This window comes from Bubalus kerabau, chromosome 8 (genome assembly GCF_029407905.1).
Source record: "Bubalus kerabau isolate K-KA32 ecotype Philippines breed swamp buffalo chromosome 8, PCC_UOA_SB_1v2, whole genome shotgun sequence".
Lineage (NCBI taxonomy): Eukaryota > Metazoa > Chordata > Mammalia > Artiodactyla > Bovidae > Bubalus > Bubalus kerabau.
In genome coordinates, this window is record NC_073631.1 from 98,436,854 (window position 1) to 98,459,782 (window position 22,929).

A 22,929-nucleotide genomic window follows, 5' to 3' on the forward strand; every position below is an offset into this window, starting at 1 on the left:
AAAATTCGGTCCACTGGAGGAGGAAATCACAACCCACTCCAGTATTCTACTGCAAGAACCCCATGAACAGTATGAAAAGGCAAAAAATATGACACGAAGATAAGGCCTGTAGGTTGGAGGTGTTCCATATGCTACTGGGGAAGAGTAGAGGGCAATTACTAATAGCTCCAGAAAGAATGAAGTGGCTGGACCAAAGCGGAAATGACGCTCAGTTGTGGATTAGCCCTCATAGTCAACAAAAGAGTCTGAAATGCTATACCTGAGTGCAATCTCAAAAACGACAGAATGGTTTGTTTCTAAGACAAATCATTCAGCATCACAATAATCCAAGTCTGTGCCCCAACCACTAATGCCAAAGAAGCTGAAGTTGACTGGATCTTTGAAGACCTATAAGACCTTCTAGAACTAACACACACACGAAAAGATGTCCTTTTCATCATAGAGGATTAGAATGCAAAAGTAGGAAGTTAGGAGATACCCAGAATAACAGGGAAGTTTGATCTTAGAGTACAAAGTGAAGCAGGGCAAAGGCTAACCAACTTTTATCAAGAGAAGATTCTGGTCATAGTAAACATGCTTTTCCAACAACCCTAGAAACCTCTCTACATGTGGACATCACCAGATGGTCAATACTGAAGTCAGATTGATTATTTTCTTTGCAGCCACAGGTGGAGAAGCTCTATACAGTCCACAAAAAACAAGACCTGGAACTGACTGTGGCTCAGATCATGAGCTCCTTATTGCAAAATTCAGGCTTTAAATTGAAGAAAATAGAGACAACCACTAGACCATTCAGTTATGACCTAAAGCAAATTCCTTATGACTATACGGTAGAGGTGACAAATAGGTTCAAGGGGTTAGGTCTGGTAGACAGAGTGCCTGAAGAACTATGGATGAAGGTTCATAATATTGTACAAGAAGCAGTGACCAAAACTATCCCAAAGAAAAAGAAGTGGTTGTGTGACGAGACTTTACAAATAACTAAGGAAAGAAGTGTCTAAAACAACAGTCCCCTTCTATCGACAGAGGATGAGAGGGGATGACAGAAGGGGACTGTTATTTTCAGTTCAGTTCAGTTCAACCGCTAGGTCATGTCCAACTTTTTGCAACCCCATGGACTGCAGTACGCCAGGCCTCCCTGTCCATCATCAACTCTTGGAGCTTACTCATTCTAATGTCCATTGAGTCGATGATGCTATCCAACCATCTCATCCTCTGTCTTCCTCTTCTCCTCCCGCCTTCAATCTTTCCCAGCATCAGGGTCTTTTCCAATGAGTCAGTTCTTTGCATCAGGTGGCCAAAGTATTGGAGTTTCAGCTTTATCATCAGTCCTTCCAATGAATATTCAGGGTTGATTTCCTTTAGGATTAACTGGTTGGATCTCCCTGCTGTCCAAGGGACTCGCAAGAGTCTTCTCCAACACCACAATTTTTCAGCACTCAGCTTTCTTTATAGTCCAACTCTCACATCCATACATGTCTACTGGAAAAACCATAGCTTTGACTAGACAGACCTTTGTTGGCAAAGTAATGTCTTTGCTTTTTAATATGCTGTCTGTGTTGATCATAACTTTTCTCCCAAGGAGTAAGCGTCTTTTAATTTCATGGCTGCAGTTACCATCTGCAGTGATTTTTTTGACCCCCCCAAAAATAAAGTCTGTCATTTTCCCACTGTTTCTCCATCTGTTTGCCATGAAGTGATGGGACTTCATGAAGTGACTGTTGTTTTAGACACTGATTTATTACACTGAGATTTACACAGATATATAATCTTGGACTTTTCTAGTGTCATTTCCATGCTGCCTGTTTCTTTGTCAATCCTTCCCATCAGAGTAAATGATATTTCAATTACCCTGTTATTCAGGTCAGAAACTAAATCACCACTGTTGCTACTTTCTCCCCTCCCTATACTTTGGCCACCTGATTCGAAGAACTAACTCATTTAAAAAGACCCTGATGCTGAGAAAGATTGAGGGCAGGAGGAGAAGGGGGCGTCAGAGAATGAGATGGTTGGCTGGCATCACTGACTCAATGGACATGAATTTGAGCAAACTCTGGGAGATAGTGAAGGACAGGGAAGCCTGGCATGTGGCAGTCCATATGGTGGCGTAGAGTAGGACAGGACTGAGCAACTGAGCAATCCATCCCTATATCCAGCTATTACTTAATCCCTTTCATTCTTGCTCCAAAATATATGTCAGAACTGTCTAATCCTCTGTCTCCACACTGCCTGAGTTTAAATCTGCTTCATCTCTTCTTTTGTTGGAATTATTATAACTGTATGCCATTTCCTCTGATCCATTTTCTACCAGATAGACGGTGTGTGATGTTAATCATATCTTGGCTTTCCATTGTGCTTAATAGATTCTATGGCATTTATGATGTATGATATGGTAACTTCTCTTCGGTCTCAACATATACCATTCTCGACCTTGCTTACTAGGCTCCAGTCATGCTGGCCTTTAACAGTTTCCATAACTCATTTTTCATAAGTCTTTTTGCCTGACTGGCTCTGTGTAGTAGGTGATTAGTGCTCCCCACTACCCTCGTGGGGGTGGGGGGGAGATATGTGCAACCTCAGAATGTATCCTTATTTCAAATAAAGGTTTTAGCAGATGTAATTAAGATAAGGGTCTCAAAGTGAGATCATCCTGGATTAGGTTGAGCCCTAAATCAAATGACAAGTGTTTTTATTAGACACAGAAAAGGAGAAAACACAGAGGGACACAAGGAAGAAGGTCATGTGACGGATGGAGACAGAGGTTGAAATTATGCTGCCACAAGCAAAGAACACCAGGAGCCACTAGATACTGGTAGAGGCAAAGGAGGATCTGCTCTTAGAGCCTTCGGAGGGAACATTGTCTTGCTAACATCTAGAGTTCAGACTGCTGGCCTTCAGAATTGTGAGAGAATACATTTCTGTTGTTTTAAACCACCAGGTTTGTGGTAATATGTTATGGCAGCCTGAGGACACTACGCTGTCTCATCCTTTAAGGCTCAGCTCCTGGGAGATACTTTTGATGACAGACCTATCAAAAGCTAAAGTAGTCTCCTTTTATATCATCTTTATTTCTTATAAATTGTTAATATTCATATGATTTAAATGATTTTACATATATATTTTTTATTTTTTATATTGAAAAATCACTATGGGCTGAAATTGTGAGCAGTTTTGAACATTAAATTTTTTTTTATTGTTTGCTTAATTCTATGCCTAATTTAAGAATCATGTAATAGATAGTTCTTTGATCCTTTATGAACCTAAGTTGCTTTGATAAAGAGATTGTGAGTCATTATGTTTTGTTTTAAAATTAATTTATTAATACATAATTTAAAGGTTGGTAATAGAGATTGTAAAATAGTTTTTCTCAAATGTTCATTCTCTATTTTTTTTTTTTTTCTTACAGTTTCTGTTACTAAATCTACAGCAGTTATTTCTTTAAATTAAAAGTAACAGAAATCTATTTAACTATGGGATAACACTGTTTAATAGTAACATATTCATCATTGAGGCCAAGAGTTTGAAAAATGAAGTTATAAAATTTATTAATAATGTGGTTAAACACTAAAATTTTTACCTGTAATGTATTTGTCAGATCACTGTGCTTTACTTCAGTTAGAGAATTTGCATTTTACTTATATAATTTTTAATAACAAAATCCTATTTGGTATAAATAAAATTATATATAGACAAATGCTTTCTATTGTATTTAGAACTATTGTATATGGGGTGATGGATAGTATACAATAGATTATATTAATGTAAAGATCTGTTTTTACTACCTGACTAACCAATTGTCAGGGAAAACTGACTTCTAAACTTGAGAATTTAGAGAATGACCAAAGAGAGAAAGAAGGGGAAAAGGATGGGAGGAAGTGGAATTTCATGAGAAAGATAGAAATATGAATACTTTCTTACCTGGCTTTGTAGTCTGTTCTCCAATATACAGCTGTATTCTTAAGAAACTCAATTAACCAAAAATCATGTTACCACACCTATTAATTTGATATGGATGAGAAGGATAATGATTTAAGACTAGCAAGCTCAATTTTCCTATGGCAATTTCTATAATAAAGAAATCTTAATAGCTCCTTAGAATATAAATATTATATAAGCCTAAGCAGTTGTGATTGTATAATGGTTAAATAAAGGTTCGACTGTGGGGTTAGTCAATCAGTAGGAATGCTTTTAGCATCAAATAACAGAAGGTCCTATAACAGTGGGTTAATAAACAAATGAGTTTCTTCCCTATCACCATCCCTATCTCTGTTCCTGCCAGCACAAGAAAACTAGAGTTAGGCAGCTGCTGGTGAAAGTTGAGTGTCTCACAGATGACTGTTAGTAGATCTTTTCTTACTTGTTGCAGGGGGGTGGGGGGTCCAGTTCAGATGGTAAAGAAGTAACATTTGTTTCGAAAAGCAAAACTTATCCCACAACTTCTACTTATATCTCATTGACCAGAATTTTGCCATGTATCTATTTTTGCCTGGAAGGCGGCTAGGAAGAATTGGATTGAGAATGGAAATTGGGTTAGCCAACCAGCAGTCTGACTGATTAAAAAAAATTTTTTTAATGGCATCCCTGGTGGCTCAGATGGTAAAGCATCTGCCTGCAATGCGGGAGACCCGGGTTCGATCCCAGGGTTGTGGGAAGATCCTCTGGAGAAGGAAATGGCAACCAACTCCAGTACTCTTGCCTGGAAAATTCCAGGGATGGAGGAGCTGGTAGGCTACAGTCCACGGGGTCACAAAGAGTCGGACACGACTGAGTGACTTCACTTTTTTTCACTACAGTTGGTTTACAGCGTTGTGTTAGTTTCATGAGTATAGCACAGTGATTTGGTTTACACATTTATATATAATTCTTTTTCAGGTTGTTTTCCTTTATAGGTTATTATAAAGTGTAGAATTTAGTTCCCTGTGCTATACAGTAGATCCTTGTTTGTATATTTTATATGTAGTAGTGTGTGTCTGCAAATCCCAAACTCCTAATTTGTCTCTCCCCATTATTTCTTCTTTGGTAACCATAAGTTTGTTTTCTGTGTATGTGGATCTATTTCTGTTTTGTAAATAAGTTCATTTGAATCATTGTTTAAAGATTCCCCATGTAAGGGATATCATATGATATTTGTATTTCTCTGGCTTACTTATTATAATAATTTTCTAGGTCTATCCATGTTGATGGAAATGGCATTATTTCATTATTTATTATGGATATGTGTTTCATTATCCATTCTTTGGATATTTCATTATCCATTCTTTATCCACCCAATTGCCAGTGGACATTTAGGTTGCTTCCATGTCTTGGCTGTTTGTAAAGTGTGCTGCTGTGAACATTGAAGTGCATGTGTTTTTTCAAATTATAGTTTTCTACAGATGTATGCCTAGGAGAGAAATTTCTGAATCATATGGTAATTCTATTTTTAGTTTTTGTAAGGAACCTTCATAGTGTTCTCCATAGTGGTTGTACCAATTTACATTCCCACCAACATTATAGGAGGGTTCCTTTTTCTCCACACCCTCCCCAATAGACAGTAGACTTTTTGATGTTGATCATTCTGACTAGTGTGAGTGATACCTCATTATAGTTTTGATGTGCATTTCTCTAATAATTAGCAGTGTTGAGCATTTTTTCATGTGTTTGTTGGCCTTCTGTATGTCTTCTTTGGACAAATGTCTGTTTAAATCTTCTGCCCATTTTTTGTTTGGGTTGTTTGGTTTTTTTATATTGAGCTATGTGAACTGTTTCTATATTTTGAAAATTAATCCCTTTTTGGTTGCATCGCTGTAAATATTTTCTCCTATTCTGTGGGTTGTCTTTTTGTTTTTGTTGGTAGTTTCCTTTGCTGTGCAGAGCTTTTAAGTTTAATTAGGTCCCATTTGTTTATTTTTGTTTTTATTTCCAGTACTTCAGGAGACAGATCCAAAGAGATAACTGCTGTGATTTATGTCAAAGAGTGTTCTGTGGTTTACTCTAGGAGTTTTATAGTATTTGGACTAACATTTTGATCTTTAATCCATTTTGAATTTATTTTTGTGTATGATGTTAGAGAATGTTCTGATTTTGTCCTTTTGCATGTAGCAAACTGTCCTGTTTTCCCAACACGACTTACTGAAAACCTGTCTTTTTTCCATTGTATATTCTTGCCTCCTTTGCAGATAGACTGATTTTTAATCTAAACTCTATTTTTTAACTGTGTAACAATGACAAGTTACTTAGCCTTTCTAAGCCAAAATTTTTTTATCCATAAAATGATGAAGAGGATGATTATTGTTCTTAAAATACTACTCCTGTTCCTCCTGCACCTATTAAAATGAGGTAAGTGAAAGAGTTAGTCGCTCAGTCATGTCCAACTCTTTGTGACCGCGTGGACTGTATCCCGCTAGGCTCCTCTGTCCATGAAATTCTCCAGGCAACGATACCGAGTGAGTAACCATTCCCTTCTCCAGGGCATCTTTCTGACCCAGGGATCGAACCCAGGTTGCTTGCCTTGTGGCTTAGCTGGTAAAGAATTCACCTGCAATGTGGGAGACCTGGGTTCAATCCCTGGGTTGGGAAGATCCCCTGGAGAAGGGAAAGGCTACCCACTCCAGTATTCTGGCCTGGAGAATTCCATGAACTGTATATGTATAGTCCATGAGGTCACAAAGAGGCAGACACGACTGAGCAACTTTCACTTTCACTTCTGAATTGCAGATACTTTATGTCTGAGCCACTGAGCTTTACTGTCTTATCTCACCAAAATGAGATAAAATACATAAAAATCTGAGTAATCTGTAAGTCAAGGGAATTAATACTCATGAGATATTATTTCTGATTATATCATCATCTTTCATGTTACCACCAACTTCATTCTTTTATTTTATTGAGGTAAAAGTCACATAACAAAATTAACCATTTTTAAGTGTTCAAATACATAGTGTTGTACAACTGTCATTTCTGCTTAGTTTTTTTTCATTACCCTCTAAGAAAACCTGGTACCAGTTAAGCATTCTCTCCTTTCCCTGTAACCCAGCTCCCGGTGACTAATGATGCTGAACATCTTTTCATGTACCTGTTGGCCATTTGTTTATCTTCTTTGAACAAAGGGCTATTGAGGTCCTTTGCCCATTTTAAAATTAGGTTGTCTTTGTTTTTGTCATCGAGTTGTACAAATTCCTTATATATTCTCGATACTATGCCCTCATCAGATAAGTATCTGCAAGTATTTTCTCCCATTCTGTAGATTGTCTTTTTACTTTTTTGGTAGTGCCATTTGATGCACAAAACTTTAATTTTGATAAAGACCAGTTTATTTTATATTCTGTTGCTAGCACTTTTGGAGTCATATCTCAGAATTCCATTGCCAAACCAGAGTCATAAAGATATACCCCTATTTTTGTCTAAGAGTTTTATATAGTTTTATCTCTTACCTTTATGCCTTATATTTGATTGTAAAGGATCAATTTTGAATCATTTTGGTTACATTTTGAGTTAATTTTTGTGTTTGGTACAAAGTAAGACCATCCACTTAATTGTATTCTCCTTTATCATGAGTATTACCCATTATTACAAAGCATGAAGCCACTGCAACGTAACAACTGAGTTGTCTAAATAGCTTTCCTCCCATGTATTTGACTATTAGTAATTTCCTTCTTAATTTTTATAATTGAAAACAGTCTGCATAATGTAAAATACGTTCCCTAAGTAACTGATCCCATTTTATTCTGTGTGTAGTTAGAAAACTTGAGCTGCGTTAGACATGTCTATGGTAGGTCTGAGTTTTTTCATTTATAAAATAGGCAGGGGTGACTGGTAAATCTTTTTTCTAGGTTAAAATTTTATCACTGACTTTGAACATTGAATTTATTAGTAAAGTGTAGTCATTGAGAATATGTAATTGTTACTTTTGTATTCTAATTTATTTGATTATTCATAGCCTATTTTATTAAATGCTATTCCTTGATTACAAGTTATCTCACTAGTCCATTTTTCCCCTCCTTCATCTACATTGTTCAAAATAATGTAGTTTCCTGGGTGAAAGTGGTGATGTTATGGTAGCCTGGTATCCTTTCACATTAAAAAAAAAAAAATCTATTGGTGTAGGATGGACAGGATGAACCTTATTCAGTCCACTGTCCAAGATTTTAATTATTCAAATTGTCTAACCATTTGTTTTGAGTGGAGGAGGATATAATTTGGTTATTCCTTTTTGTAGTACTTGATTCTGAAGCTTGAAAGGCCTGCTATAGTCCAGAATATCACATTTGGAAAATATGAGAAAACTCATGTCTGCAATTTGAAGAAATTTAAAGTCTTTGGTGGAATGAATGAAGAAAACATGACAGAGCTCTTGTCCAGGTGGGTTATGATTATGGGGAGGAAAGAGCTGTCTTCTCAATGTAGTCTTAGTTTAGTCTCTTTGTAGCTAAATCTTCATGGCTTGATATTTCTTACCAGGGAGAAAAGAATACTTCTACTATTTTATTTCTAGTGCCTTATTTTAATATTGTGGCTTGAGTCAACTTTTTTCCACCGAGATACTAATTAATATTGTTACCAAAGCAGAAAGAATAAAATTGGGGTTATTTTTCTACTTCTTATTTTTCAGTCTTATTTTTAAAATGTTAATGACTTCAGATATACTTTTGAGCTATAATTGAAATCTTTGCTGTAATCCTTGCTGTAAAAATATATAATCTGTTGAAAACATTAAGATTGATTGCCCTGAGAGCTTAGTATAAATTGGAGACTAAACAGAGTAAAATTATGTGATTGCACCTAGTGCAGAGCGTACCTCTTGAAAAAGAAACGAAAAAATAAAAGTGTCAGTCACTCAGTCATGTTCAACTCTTTGCAACCCCATGGACTATAGCCCACCAGGCTCCTCTCTGTCCATGGAATTCTCCAGGTAAGAATACCTGAAGTGAGTAGCCATTCCTTTCTCTGGGGATCTTTCCTACCCAGGGATCGAACCCAGGTCTCCTGCATATGCTTTACCAGCTGAGCCACCAGAAAGCCCCACCTCTTGGAAGGAACTCAGTAAATTTGAGTTTTGACAGCATAGACCACCAGGAGTGAATGTTAATTGGCCCTCTAGATGATGAAAAAGGGGTTATAAAATGGAGCGGACAAATGAAGTCATGCAGTTTTAGAATATATTTGTGACATAGTGTGTTCCATTAGCACAGTATTTTATATAAGTATTCTTGCATCTAGAGTGCATTTGAGTTAAGCCATGGAAGTATGTCAGTTGAATATAAGGCAGCCTGAAAGTAAGTGACTTTTCCATAAATACTTGAATCAGTCCTAAGTTGTTTAAGTACAGAAATTATATTAATTTCTTTTTACATAGGGCAAACTGGATGCTGTTAAACCAACAGAGTAAGATTGTCTTTGAAAATGTATTGAGCTATAAAAAGGAATATTGGCATCTCAGTCAGAATTTAATGACTTAATTCTTTGGCAGATTCGAATACCTGGCTCTGTTTAGGTTGTAAGATACGAGTATGAATTGGTTTCAGTTTTCTTACTGCTTGAATATTTTACATTGTATTCAGTACTTCCCTGGTGGCTCAGACGGAAAAGCGTCTGCCTACAGTGCAGGAGACCCGGGTTCAATCCCTGGGTCAGGAAGATCTCCTGGAGAAGGAAATGGCAACCCACTCCAGTATTCTTGCCTGGAAAATCCCATCGACAGAGGAGCCTGGTAGGCTAGAGTCCATGGGATCACAAAGAGTCGGACACGACTGAGCAACTTCACTTTCTTTCTTTCTACACAAAGGACACTGGACCTTGTCACACATTTTCATGCACTGTAGTCACATTCTTTAACACTGAACGTTTTCATTAGTCCTCATTTAATTACGAGACCACCATATAGTGCAGTTGATGTGAATGTACAAGCTTTGTCCTGTATTCTCATGTTCAACTACTTCGTTATATTATCCCTTTCGTATTTGTCAAACCTTAAAATCTGGGTATGTTATTAATCTTTGTTTTAGTATGTTTACTAAATTATGAAATCAGATTTAATCATCTTATTTTTTTTCCACAGTGGCTTAAAGAATGATTATAACAAAGAAACATTTACCTTAAAGCATAAAATTGATGAACAGATGTTTCCGTGTCGATTCATTAAAATAGGTAAGGCTTTTAGCATTCTGGAATAGAAATAAATTCTTTATACCATTAATCAGCAAACACAGCCTGTGTGGGCCCAATCTTGTAGGTTCACTGTTTTTTCTTCTTCTTCTTTTTTTTTAATAAAATTTTATGGCAACACCGCCATGCCAGTTTTTCACATAGTATCTCTCTGCTTTTGCAGTACAATGGCAAAGTTGAGTAGTTGCAAAAGACAGTATAGCCCACAAAGTCCAAAATGTTTACTGTTTGGCTGGCCCCTAGTTTATAAATCTGTACCTGAGTGACAGTTATTTCAAATAGAATCTTTTCTAAATACTTTATCATTTAATGAGATACAGTGATTTGAGAGCCTTGATTGTTTTATGGAAGGTTTATCAGTTCTAAAGTTGCATCATTCTAAAACCAAATACTGATGGATTCCTTAAGGCAGTATATTATGGTTATTTTCTATTTTTTTCTTTTGTATTTCCTTTTTGTGCGTGTGGTAATGTTGGTCAAACACATAAAAACTAATTTCATAACCCACTAATTAGTTTCAAAGTAATTCTTGAAAAATGCTATCTAAGGCATTTATCTTTTTAGCAAGTGTTTTAACTTTAAAAGTATTTGTAATACCTCCTCAAAACTAATGTTTTTAGGATTATTTTGTTTATAAGTTGTGTTAGAGGGTATGAAAGTTGAGGACTTCACTGTTAATTTCCATCTTTATTTCATACCTTTGAAAATAGTATGTTAAAATTGTAATTATGGTGAATCATATTCCTTAAAGAATGGTAATAAAAGCCAGAATCCTGTGTTTTGATTTGGGAGAAAAATCCTCTTTTGAAACGGACAGCTCCATTATCGTTATTTGCCAGTCTGTTGCAAGTTGGCCTGTTCATTTCATTGAGTCAAATAGTTTCATTGTGTGTGTGTCTGACTCCGTGATGCCATGGAGTGTAGCACACCAGGCTCCTCTGTACATGGAATTAGACAAAAAGAATATCTGAAAAGACTATTTATAGAGGGAAAACTATTTTTAGAATCATTGGACTTTTTGGTTTTTCACTTTCTTCTATAAACAGGCGTGCGTGCTAGTCGCTTTAGTCATGTCCCACACTGTGCAACCCTGTGGACTGCAGCCCGCCAGGCTCCTCTGTCCATGGGATTCTCCAGGCAAAAATACTGGAGTGGGCTGCCATTTCTTCCTCCAGGGGATCTTCCCAACCCAGGGATCGAACCCAAGTCTCTTATGTCTCCTGCATTGGCAGGCAGGTTCTTTACCACTAGCACCACCTGGGAAGCCTGAAAGAAACAGGAAGCAGGAAAATGAGCAAACCCCAATCCTGCTTCCTGAACCCCTACCAGCTGAGGGGGAGAAGGAGTTCTGGAGCAGAGCCCTGCCCCTGTAACCTGCCTGAGCAAAGTGGCCTCTTGCCTTTTGGACCCTGCCCCCACCCTCACTGCGGGCACAGCTGTCCAGTTTCTCTCCCACCCTTCCTGCTGCCTAATGCAGGCCATCTACCTGAGCGAGGGTGGGGGAGAATGGATGGTCAGAGGGGCCTCAGGCTGTCTTGGTGCCGGGGTCCGCCTTCGTGTGAGTCCAGAGCTCCTTGTGCTGCTTCCAGCCAAAGCCTTAGCCGTAGTTGCCTTTGCTCTTAAACAGCTGCTGATAGTGGGGTTTGCAGTAGAACTCCCCTTTGCAGCACCGTGTAGCCGCCCAGGCTGAGCTTGGTGTAACAGTGCTTGCAGCAGAAGCTATAGTTTGTTATAATAAGTAATTGGAAATAAAACCCTGTATCCTGTTTATGAAAATTGATGAACAAGCAAATTTTTTAAATAAATTCTTTGGTTGTTTCTTCTTTCATGCTAATAAATAATTCTTTCCTCATTATGCATGCCACCCATTTCTTATAGATTCTTACATTCTTGAACAATGCTTGAACAATTCTTACATTCCAAATGTAGCAACAGTGAAAATATTTTATATTTTCATGTAATAAATTTAGATTTAAATATTTTAAAGTACTTATTCAACATCTGATTGCTTAGTCATGCAAAATGAAATGTTCTCTTTTTAAAGTTATTTTATTTGAATCATCAGAGTACATATTCTATACCCATCAGTTTTCTTTGAAGGAAAGTACTACTGCTGCTTCTAAAATTCTTAATCCTCTAATATTATTCATTAGAAGAACTATGAATAGAAGCCTGTTTAGGGTTGTTGAATAGTTTGTTCCCTTAAAAAATTTATAAGAAAACAGAGGTCCTCTTATGCATCAGTTAGACATAGAAAAAGTACATGCACATGATTTGAGCCGTCATGTCATTTCAGCAATCATTACTTAGAACTTCATATGTTTTTAATGGGCTTCCCAGGTGGCTCAGTGGTAAAGAATCTTCCTGCCAGTACAGGAGAAAAAGGAGTTACAGGTTCAATCCCTGGGTCAGGAAGATTCCCTGGAAAAGGAAATGGCAACCCACTCCAGTATTCTTGCCTGGAAAATTCCATGAACCAGAGGAGCTTGGCGGTCTACAGTTCATGGGGTTGCAAAGAGTTAAATGTGTTGTTTCTACTGCTTTTGCGTTTGTAAGTGTTTTCACAAGTGGTATCTCATTTGAGCATTACACTGGAAGATAAAAAATCTTGCCTTTTTTGGTTAAGGAAAATGAGACTAGAAGTCAAATGATGTGTCCCAGGGTATATAGCTAGTAAGTGATGGATCAAAGACATATCATTTGGTATATGCTTTTGGATATGTGCTTACATTACTTTAAAGTAATGAATAGATATTGTTTATGAAACATCTAACACTGTGTGAAATAGGTATATTATGCTCACTTTTCAGATGAGAAAACTGAAGTTTAGAGGTAGATTAAATGATTAGACCAAGACTGTACAGTAGAAATAGAGATAGGATACAAACTTAAGTCTGTCTTTTTATGAATGTTGAATTCTTTTACTCTGTGATGGGTGAAAGTTTTGTTTCCTCAAGTAGATTCTGAAATCCTTGGTGATAGCAACTGTCTTCTGTTTTCTCATATTTCAGAAGCAGCAAGCAAACTGCTTGCCTCATTAGAGACATCCTATTCATACTTCTTGAGTTTATTATATAGAGATTTATAAGGATTAATCAGTGGCTGTGTGTTACATCTTTGTGTTCTCTAAACTCTTAGCATTGTCTTCAGTTATGAATATAGGCAGTAGCTTACAGTATTGGCATTACCTGTGACTTGTTTTGGATAGAAGTTATAAGTATTTCTCATCACATTCAGTTCGGTTCAGTTCAGTTCAGTCGCTCAGTCGTGTCCACTCTTTGTGACCCCACGAACCGCAGCACGCCAGGCCTTCCTGTCCATCACCAACTCCCGGAGTTCACTCAGACTCACGTCCATCGAGTCAGTGATGCCATCCAGCCATCTCATCCTCTGTCGTCCCTTCTCCTCCTGTCCCCAATCCCTCCCAGCATCAGTCTTTTCCAGTGAGTCAACTCTTCGCATGAGGTGGCCAGAGTACTGGAGTTTCAGCTTCAGCATCATTCCTTCCAAAGAAATCCAAGGGTTGATCTCCTTCAGAATGGACTGGTTGGATCTCCTTGCAGTCCAAGGGACTCTCAAGAGTCTTCTCCAACACCACAGTTCAAAAGCATCAATTCTTTGGCGCTCAGCTTTCTTCACAGTCCAACTCTCACGTCCATACATGACCACAGGAAAAACCATAGCCTTGACTAGAAGGACCTTTGTTGGCAAAGTAATGTCTCTGCTTTTGAATATGCTATCTAGGTTGGTCATAACTTTCCTTCTGAGGAGTAAGCATCTTTTAATTTCATGGCTGCAGTCACCATCTGCAGTGATTTTGGAGCTCCCAAAAATAAAGTCTGACACCGTTTCCACTGTTTGCCCATCTATTTCCCATGAAGTGATGGGACCGGATGCCATGAGCTTCATTTCCTGAATGTTGAGCTTTAAGCAACTTTTTCACTCTCCACTTTCACTTTCATCAAGAGGCTTTTTAGTTCCTCTTCACTTTCTGCCATAAGGGTGGTGTCATCTGCATATCTGAGGTTATTGATATTTCTCCCGGCAATCTTGATTCCAGCTTGTGCTTCTTCCAGCCCAGCGTTTCTCATGATGTACTCTGCATAGAAGTTAAATAAGCAGGGTGACAATATACAGCCTTGACGTACTCCTTTTCCTACTTGGAACCAGTCTGTTGTTCCATGTCCAGTTCTAACTGTTGCTTCCTGACCTGCATACAGGTTTTTCAGGAGGCAGGTCAGGTGGCCTGGTATTCCCATCTCTCATCACGTTACACTGTGGCAAATATTGTATCTTTGAAATTATGGTAATTATTAGACCTGTCACTAGAATCTTGTTAGCTAATGTGCCAATAAAAAGCATATATATTTCTATATCATAATTTTGTATCTTAGTTATTTTTATAGCTATATTTCAATACAGTTTGCTTACTCTGAATCCTGTGTACTTTTCATTTTACATTTAAATCTGAGAGGGATTGAGTCACAGCGTTCATTGAATATCCAAGGGGAATCACCACACAAAAAACCAAAGAGCCCATACTGGAGTGAAGTCTTCAGTAGGACTTAGTGTGAAAGTTGAGAGTTGGCCTTAGGAAGAAGCTTAGTTTCAGGTAAGCTTTGTAAGTAAAAAGAAAGTTTAGTAAGGACGGAGAGTAGTTATTTGGGTGGTTAGATTCAAGAGAGCAAGTTTAAAGTTTGGAAGGGAAAACCTTAGTGGGCGATTAGATCAGATGGCTGAAAACATAAAGTCGAATGGGATAAGGTTATTAGTTTTATGGTGCCTAGAAAGGTTTGTATATTGATTCATAGCCAAGATAGTAGTTGTATCAGGAAATAAGGTGATGTGAAGGCAGAAAGAAGTACTGATTTTTTGAAAGGATTCTGGAGGAGTTCTGGTTTTTGGTAGATGAGATGACTTAGATTTCTATGAATTTTTTGTATTTTTGTAGCCTGAGTGGGTGTCAGAGGTTCAGAGAGAAGCTTTAGCTTTGACTGGACTCAACCTGCATTCTGGATCCTCAGGAGTCTGGAAGTCTAGGATGAGTACTGTGTCTTGTCAGAGGGAGGTGGGGAGGTAGGGGAAGAACGTACCCCAGTGGTGGCTTTCATGAGAGCATGTGGAGAGGTAACATTTTAAAAGTATACTATTAAGCAGAAAATTATTATAGGAATAAGAGTTAATAATACTAATATCTAGCATTTATTGAGCATTTACCATATGCCAGTTACTGCGCTGAGTGTTTTGTGTACTTACTGCATTCATTCGTTTGTAAGTAGAGTAGACGCATTCTTTCAGCAAGGTTAATCTTGAATTTTTACAGTCTTCCAAAGCTTTTGACTGTGTGGATCACAACAAATTGTGGAAAATTCTTCAAAAGATGGGAATACCAGACCACCTGTCCTCTTGAGAAACCTGTATGCAGGTCAGGAAGCAACAGTTAGAACTGGACGTGGAACAACAGACTCGTTCCATATAGGGAAAGGAGTACATCAAGCCTGTATATTGTCACCCTGCTTATTTAACTTCTATGCAGAGTACATCATGAGAAATGCTGGGCTGGATGAAGCACCAGCTGGAATCAAGATTGCCGGGAGAAATATCAATAACCTCAGATATGCAGATGATACCGCCCTTATGGCAGAAAGTGAAGAGGAACTAAAGAGCCTCTTGATGAAAGTAAAAGAGGAGAGTGAAAAAGTTGGCTTAAAACTCAACATTCAGAAAACTAATATCATGGCGTCTGGTCCCATCACTTCATGGGAAATAGATGGGGAAACAGTGTCAGACTTTATTTTTGGGGGCTCCAAAATCACTGCAGATGGTGACTGCAGCCATGAAATTAAAAGACGTTTACTCTCTGTGAGAAAAGTTATGACCAACCTAGATAGCATATTCAAAAGCAGAGACATTACTTTGCCAACAAAGGTCTGTCTAGTCAAAGCTATGGTTTTTCCAGTAGTCATGTATGGATGTGAGAGTTGGACTATAAAGAAAGCTGAGCACCGAAGAATTGATGCTTTTGAATTATGGTTTTGGAGAAGACTCTTGAGAGTCCCTTGAACAGCAGGGAGATCCAACCAGCCTATACTAAAGGAAATCAGTCCTGAATATTCATTGGAAAGAATGATGCTGAAGCTGAAACTCCAGTACTTTGGCCACCTGATGTGAACAGCTGACTCATTTGAAAAGACCCTGATGCTGGGAAAGATTGAAGGCGGGAGGAGAAGGGGACGACAGAGGATTAGTTGGTTGGATGGCATCACTGACTCAATGGACATGAGCTTGAGGAAGCTCCAGGAGTTGGTGATGGACAGGGAAGCCTGGCATGCTGCAGTTCATGAGGTCACAAAGAGTCAGACACGACTGAGCAACTAAACTGAACTGAACTGAGTAAGAGTAGATGCACTCTTTCAGCGAAGTTAATGTTGAATTTTTATAGTCTTCCAGAACCTGAGCTTAAAGTTACCAGCATCTTCTAAGAGCTGTTTACATCTAGACAAGAGCTTTCCAAATGATACTACAAAGCATATTGAACGTATGTGTACCTGTGTACATTGACTCCCTGCCAATCCTAGAATCACAGAATCCTAAAGCCTAGTGTGCTTGTGTACTAAGTATTTTGTCATTTTCTATGCATGCCATTTTATGAAAATGTGTGGGAGGCATTGATCTTGATCTTGCCTTTGCCTGATTATCCAATTGGAAGAACTGATAGTGAATCTTAGGATACAGTCTCTTAGCCTTGGGATGGGAGGAGTTTCTAAAAAAATTTTTTTTATTTTAGGTGAGAACAAAGGCATCTTTTATTAGGGAGCAAGGAAGATGTGCTTGGTGTTCCAGTTCACATTTAGGTTTCTGATAAACACACAGAGTGGGTCTTATAATATTCAGTATTAGTGTTGTTAATGCCACCAAAAATCACTGGTGTATATTTGAAATGGGTATATATGAGTCTGCTCATCCTGTATATATGCCTTCAGTTTGTTAAAAATTCACTGTACTCTTTATTTGTCTAATAGAAGATCTTGTGAGATGATTTCCTAATTAACCTCCCTCCCACAGTTGCTTATAAGGATTTAATAAATGAACATTTTTCTGAGTTGAATAGATGTAATAGTAAGCTTTTTTTCCTCCTGATTTTATTGAAATTGGACTTGGAACTTAAGAATGGATTTCAGATCACTAACTAATAAGTTACACTTACAGACTGCATTCCTGGGGTCTTGGGTTTAGAATGTTGTTTTATTCTGATATTTATACTGCTTAATGGTTATTGCTGTGATGTAGTAGATAACGCTTTTTAAATGGTACTTCTGAAGAAATGCACACTGAAACAGTGATGATAATTCAGTATTTGTTAGTATAAAACTTTTGGAAGTTTGTGTTATTTGCACATATAAACTGAAGGTCATATTAAACATTCCGGGAATCCTGCGTATATCCTGATGACTGGGTCCTGTTGCTTTTTTCTATCTTTACTCACTCAGCATCCTTTAGATGACAAAAATAGGAAAGCATCTGACCTAGTACATCTTAGCTCTTCATTGAGTCTCATATGCTAGGAAATAGCAGTGGACTTGGAAATTAGTAGCCCTGATATTAAATATTGTAGATACTCTGTTTTGATACTTAATCAAAAATTGACAAGTATTAGTTTCTTAGACATTACTCAGTCTGAACCATGTTGGTGTGATACTAAAATCCATTGTTCTGTTTTGTACCTTGAACCAGTCTTTCATCCATGTATGGTTTTGTAAAATCATTTATTGGTAATTTAGAAAATGTGATTCACTGAGTTATGCAAATTTTTCAAATGTTGGAACATTTCATTATATAATATTTTTTAAAAATCACACTTATTATTACCACCAGTCTTATCAGAAAAGTATTGGAAAGTAGCTAAGCTCACAATGCTGAATACTGAATTTCCGAAATTCTGATTTTTCCTCAAAAGCTTGAATTTTGTCCATGGCAACAAATACTGTTATTTGTTGTCTTTGAAATGACAGGTAAATGTCTGGCAGATACTGAAATCTAAATACTAGATGTCAGCTTTTCTTTTAAGAAAAAATAGTATCCTACAGAGCTATTTCAGTGGCTGTTTCAGCTCATAGCTTACACAGGTTCTTTTCCTTGAGAATGCCATCGTACTTTCACGTGCAGCAAAAGTACCTTTTGTGTACTTCGCATTGTGCCGCACAGAATATTAAAATGATGTGTACTTAAGGATAGGAATTTACTAAAATTAACTTTACACGACATCAGAGACATTTTTCATGTTTTAATCATATTTTAATTAGAGGGATGAATGCACAATTAAGCATTGCAGTTAAAATTAATATTAAATTGATAATGCAATCACAATTTTAGGAGTTTATGTTGCGTTTTTAAGTGTATATTACAGGCAAAACGACATTTTATTTAAAAAAATTTATGCGTTTCTAGGAGCTATGAAAGTGAGCATCATTTAAGAAAATTTAGAAAACTTTTCACAAACCAAGAAATAAATTTATTTATATATTTACTTTTTATACTGTTTATTAAAATATACTTGATTTATAAAATTATATGGATTTCAAGTGCACAGTGTTATGATATAATATATCTTATGGTCCATTTAAAGTTATAAAATGTTGGCTATATTAGCTATGCAGTAAACTATATTGTTGTAGCTTACTTTATTTATGCTATTTTCTTTTTTATGGAAAAGCATTTTATTTTTTTAATAAATTTATTTTTAATCGGAGGATGACTGCCATACAGTATTATGCTGATTTCTGCCATGCATCAGCATGAATCAGCCATGGGTATACATATGTCCCCTGCCTCTTGAACTTCCCTCACACCCCCACCCCATCTCACCATCTAGGTTGTCAGAGAACACTGGATTTGCGCTCCCTACATCATACATCAAATTCCCACTGGCTATCTATTTGCAGAAGACATTGTTAAATGAATTGTCGTTTTGTATTTTAACTGCAGGTGTGTGATGGCGAGGAATACAGTTCAGTTCATACTGTATTAAGGAATGAACACTGGAACACTCTCATACTACTACTTTTTATGGCACTACCAAGATGCCAATGGTTTTATTCAGCATTGCTTTTGTATCATGAGTGCAAATGTCATTACAGTTTAGAAAAAAAAGAAAAGGCTACAAAGCCTCAGTCTTATTATGAAAAGTAGTTTTGACCACATGGGACCTCCTGAAAGGGTTGTGGGGAGCCTATCAATCACAGGTTAAAAACTTCTGTCTGCTGTGTCCTGTCATTACTGATGTGAAATGTTATCTTGAGTCTGTGAAATTCCTCTGGATCCTTCAGAGATGTTTGGACACGCTCTTGTGCTCCCGTAATGTTACCTTGTTTTCTTTCATTAATACCAAACTTAAAATTCCTTTATCTTTTAGTATGTTTATTTTCTTATTATTTGTATTATTTTAGATATTTTGTCTTGTTGATATTTTTCAGATGAGCTTGTCTGATGTCAAAAAAATAGGATCTATACCATAAGGATTATGAGATTACATTAAATTTATAATTAATTTGAGGGGACTCAACATGTTTACAACCTTTGAGTTTTCCCATCTAGAAATATATTAAGTATTTATGTTTTAAAATTTTATTACCTTGTGTATTTTAAAATTTATTCTGAGATATTTTAAGCTTTTTTTTTTCTTGCATATACACTTTAAATAAAAGTTTTTCAGTTAAATGTCTTGAATTTTTTAAGTAGATGAACTAAATCATCTTCAGGTGATATTTTTTTCTTAATTTGCAGGGGTTTTTCCAGATTGCACTGGCTAGGATCTCCCTTATAGTGTTGAATAGTAGAGATGTTAGGCCTCTCTGTCATATTCCTGATTTGAGTGGGAATACTTAATGTTTCTCCGTTAGTCTTTTGTTTTGGTTTGGTTTGGTTGAGGCGGGTGGTAGGTTGAGGTTTTGATACTTAAGAAAAAAATCTAGGTAGCAAAGTTTTCTTCTGCCTCTGTTCCTTATATATTAAGAGTTTTGGGGGGTTTTTTTAAGTAAATTTTATTAGTTTGCTCCTAGCGTCTGTTGAAGTAATCAAATGTGTTTCTCTTTTACTTACTTAACATGATGAATTACATTAATATCACTCCTGTTGAACCAACCTTCCATTCCTTGAACTAATTCTATTTAGTGCAGTGAAAACCTGGTAGAATTAATTTGCTTTTTTAAAAAAAATCAGTATTATTTAAAATTTTGAATATATACTCAGAGCTGAGATTATCCTTAAATCTTTTCTCTTCTGGTTTTGTTTTCTGGGATATGCCACTTTGCTAAGCAGTTGAAGTTTGTCTCTTTCTGTGCTCTGATACAGTTTAAATTATAAATAGCTTTTATACTAATTATTTGTTTCTTGAGGCATTGATAAAAACTAGCCTGCTAAAATAAATCATCTAGCCCTGGTCCTGTTTTGGGGGGGATAGATACATGACACTTTGAATATGTCCTCATGTTTTTATAATTAAAGCAGTCTCATAATGGCATAGATCATGTTTCATTTTGCTGCTGTAGCCCTAGCACCAATGTGCTGGGCATATAGAAAGGATTCAGAAAATTTGCTGACTATTAAGTTTGAATTGTTGTTTTACTTTGCTAAAGTTTTGTTTGAACTATGTTAATTTTTTTTCTTTTTCTTTCTTTTTTTCCTCCTCCAAGTTCCACTCTTATCGTGGGGACCCAGCTTTAACTTTAGCATCTGGTATGTTGAACTTAGTGGCATTGATGATCCTGATGTAGTACAACCCTGTCTCAACTGGTATAGTAAGGTAGGACTGTATTTTAAAAACTGATTTTATGTTTCAGATGCTTGTAATAGAGAATTGTGTCATGCTCTTGTCTTGAGATTAATTTAAAATATTGAGAACAGTAATGATAATTAAAAAGATGAATCAGTGTTTATTAAACATTTGCATTTTGCTAGGTTATAACCTTCTTTGTCACTTATTCACTCATTGCCACTCTTATGAGATAGGTACAATTATTAGCCATATTTTACAGATGATGAAGTAGAACACAGAGAGGATAAGTATTTGCCTCAGGACACACAGCTGTCAAATGCTCAAGGCAGTGCATCAACGCAGGCAGCGTGACACCAGAATCTGCTCTTATATTAATATTCCAAATCTGTATTGATAGAAATATTTGTATGTAGTTTTCAGTCGGGTAGTTGTGGTTCTGGATTGCTTTTATTATGTATTCCTCCTTTGTGTTCATGTTGAGTAAAATAGCAATGTTTACATTTCCTTTTAAAGAACTAAAATTTGAGATAGTGTCTATAAATAGTGTGATCTTATTCTTACAGGGAGTATAAAGATAATATTTAATAATTTTATTCATGCTGCTGCTGGTGCTGCTAAGTTGCTTCAGTCATGTCCGACTCTATGCAACCCCATAGACGGCAGCCCACCAGGCTCCCCCATCCCTGGGATTCTCCAGGCAAGAACACTGGAGTGGGTTGCCATTTCCTTCTCCAATTTTATTCATAGGTCATTTTATATAATAAATGCAGCCTGAGAAGTGTGAATTTAAATTATTAAGAAATGGGTCTTTGGTTTTTTTTTTAACACCTTTAATGTTTCATCTTTGTTTCTGATGTATATCCATTTAACTCTTTCTGCTATGTTTTTGTTGAGGGGAGGACTATTTATTTATATTTAGGGGAATGATAAGCTTTAATCTAATCACTGTTTCCTGACTTCTTGGGCTGAACTGTCAACTCATCTCTTAGGAGGCTGGGAAGCAATATAGGGTCTTTCTAAGTTTTTTTTTTTTAATAGAGTTTCAGTTCTTTTCTGGTCAGTGTAATTGAGGAACTTTTTGTTTGACTAATTTATTGTGGGGATTTGATTATATTCAATTTAAAGTGGATTCTGGGTTTTTCTATATTTTTAATATATTTTCTGGGATTGCCTGTAATATTCTAAATTATTTCCAGGTAGAGATGATATTCTTAAACATTAAAAATGACAATTACAGTGTTATACACATAACAGTGCTTAGCAGATACTTAACAGTCTTCTAAATTCTCTTGGTTCTTTTTTTTTTAAAAATTAATGAGTAAGGTTTTCTGATACCAGAAAATATTTTCTCTTTAGCCTCTGATGCGTACATGTGTTTTCTCTAATATATTCACAAATTGCTTGATACTGTGAGAAATTGCAGATTGCACCTTTTCCCCCACAACATTGTGGACAGATTATATTTGAGAACTTAAAATTGTTTGGTCATTCTTTTGTCAAGTTCTCTGTATTATTGTAAACCTCTAGAAATTAAAGTCAGCATGATAACAAGGTATTACTGTTTAATATGGTTCCAGATAGTTAGGTAAATCTTTATTTAGAAGCCAAGCATATGAAGCTATTAATGTCAAGTTAGTTTGTATGTAGAATTATTCTTTTGTTAATTGATGAGGGAAAACCTTGCTATAGTGTTTAAGAAAAAGTGTTTTGGTAACCTGTCATTAATAAAATATCAGAAACTATAAACTGATTAGTGTTTTGAGTCTTGTAAATGTTCCTGCCTTATTAAACAGTAATGCTGACAAGTAAATTATATTTTTATTTGGTTATTATGCATTGGTTCCATGTCAGTTTGTTGTACTCTTATTTAGGAAATTTGTGGAAGTTTTATAACTTATTCCTTTTTAAAATAATTATTTATTTTTGATTGATTATTGGTTTACAGTATTGGTTTGATTTCTGTCATACTTCAACATGAATTACCATAGGTATAGATATGTCCCCCCCGCTCT

At 36.4% G+C, this 22,929-nt stretch overlaps 1 protein-coding gene across 7 annotated transcripts in view; it reads left to right on the forward strand.

Moving 5' to 3' along the window:
- MKLN1 (muskelin 1) overlaps nucleotides 1–22,929 on the forward strand; it is a 381,880-nt gene that overhangs the window by 244,018 nt on the left and 114,933 nt on the right. For 6 of the 7 annotated variants that reach the window (XM_055590941.1, XM_055590940.1, XM_055590944.1 and 3 more), the window contains 3 exons: nucleotides 8,198–8,340; nucleotides 10,037–10,125; nucleotides 20,835–20,944. In XM_055590941.1, the coding sequence (XP_055446916.1) occupies nucleotides 8,198–8,340; nucleotides 10,037–10,125; nucleotides 20,835–20,944 (342 nt within the window). Of the gene's footprint in view, nucleotides 1–8,197; nucleotides 8,341–10,036; nucleotides 10,126–20,834; nucleotides 20,945–22,929 lie in introns of those variants that run through there. The other variant, XM_055590945.1, reaches the window with a different exon arrangement.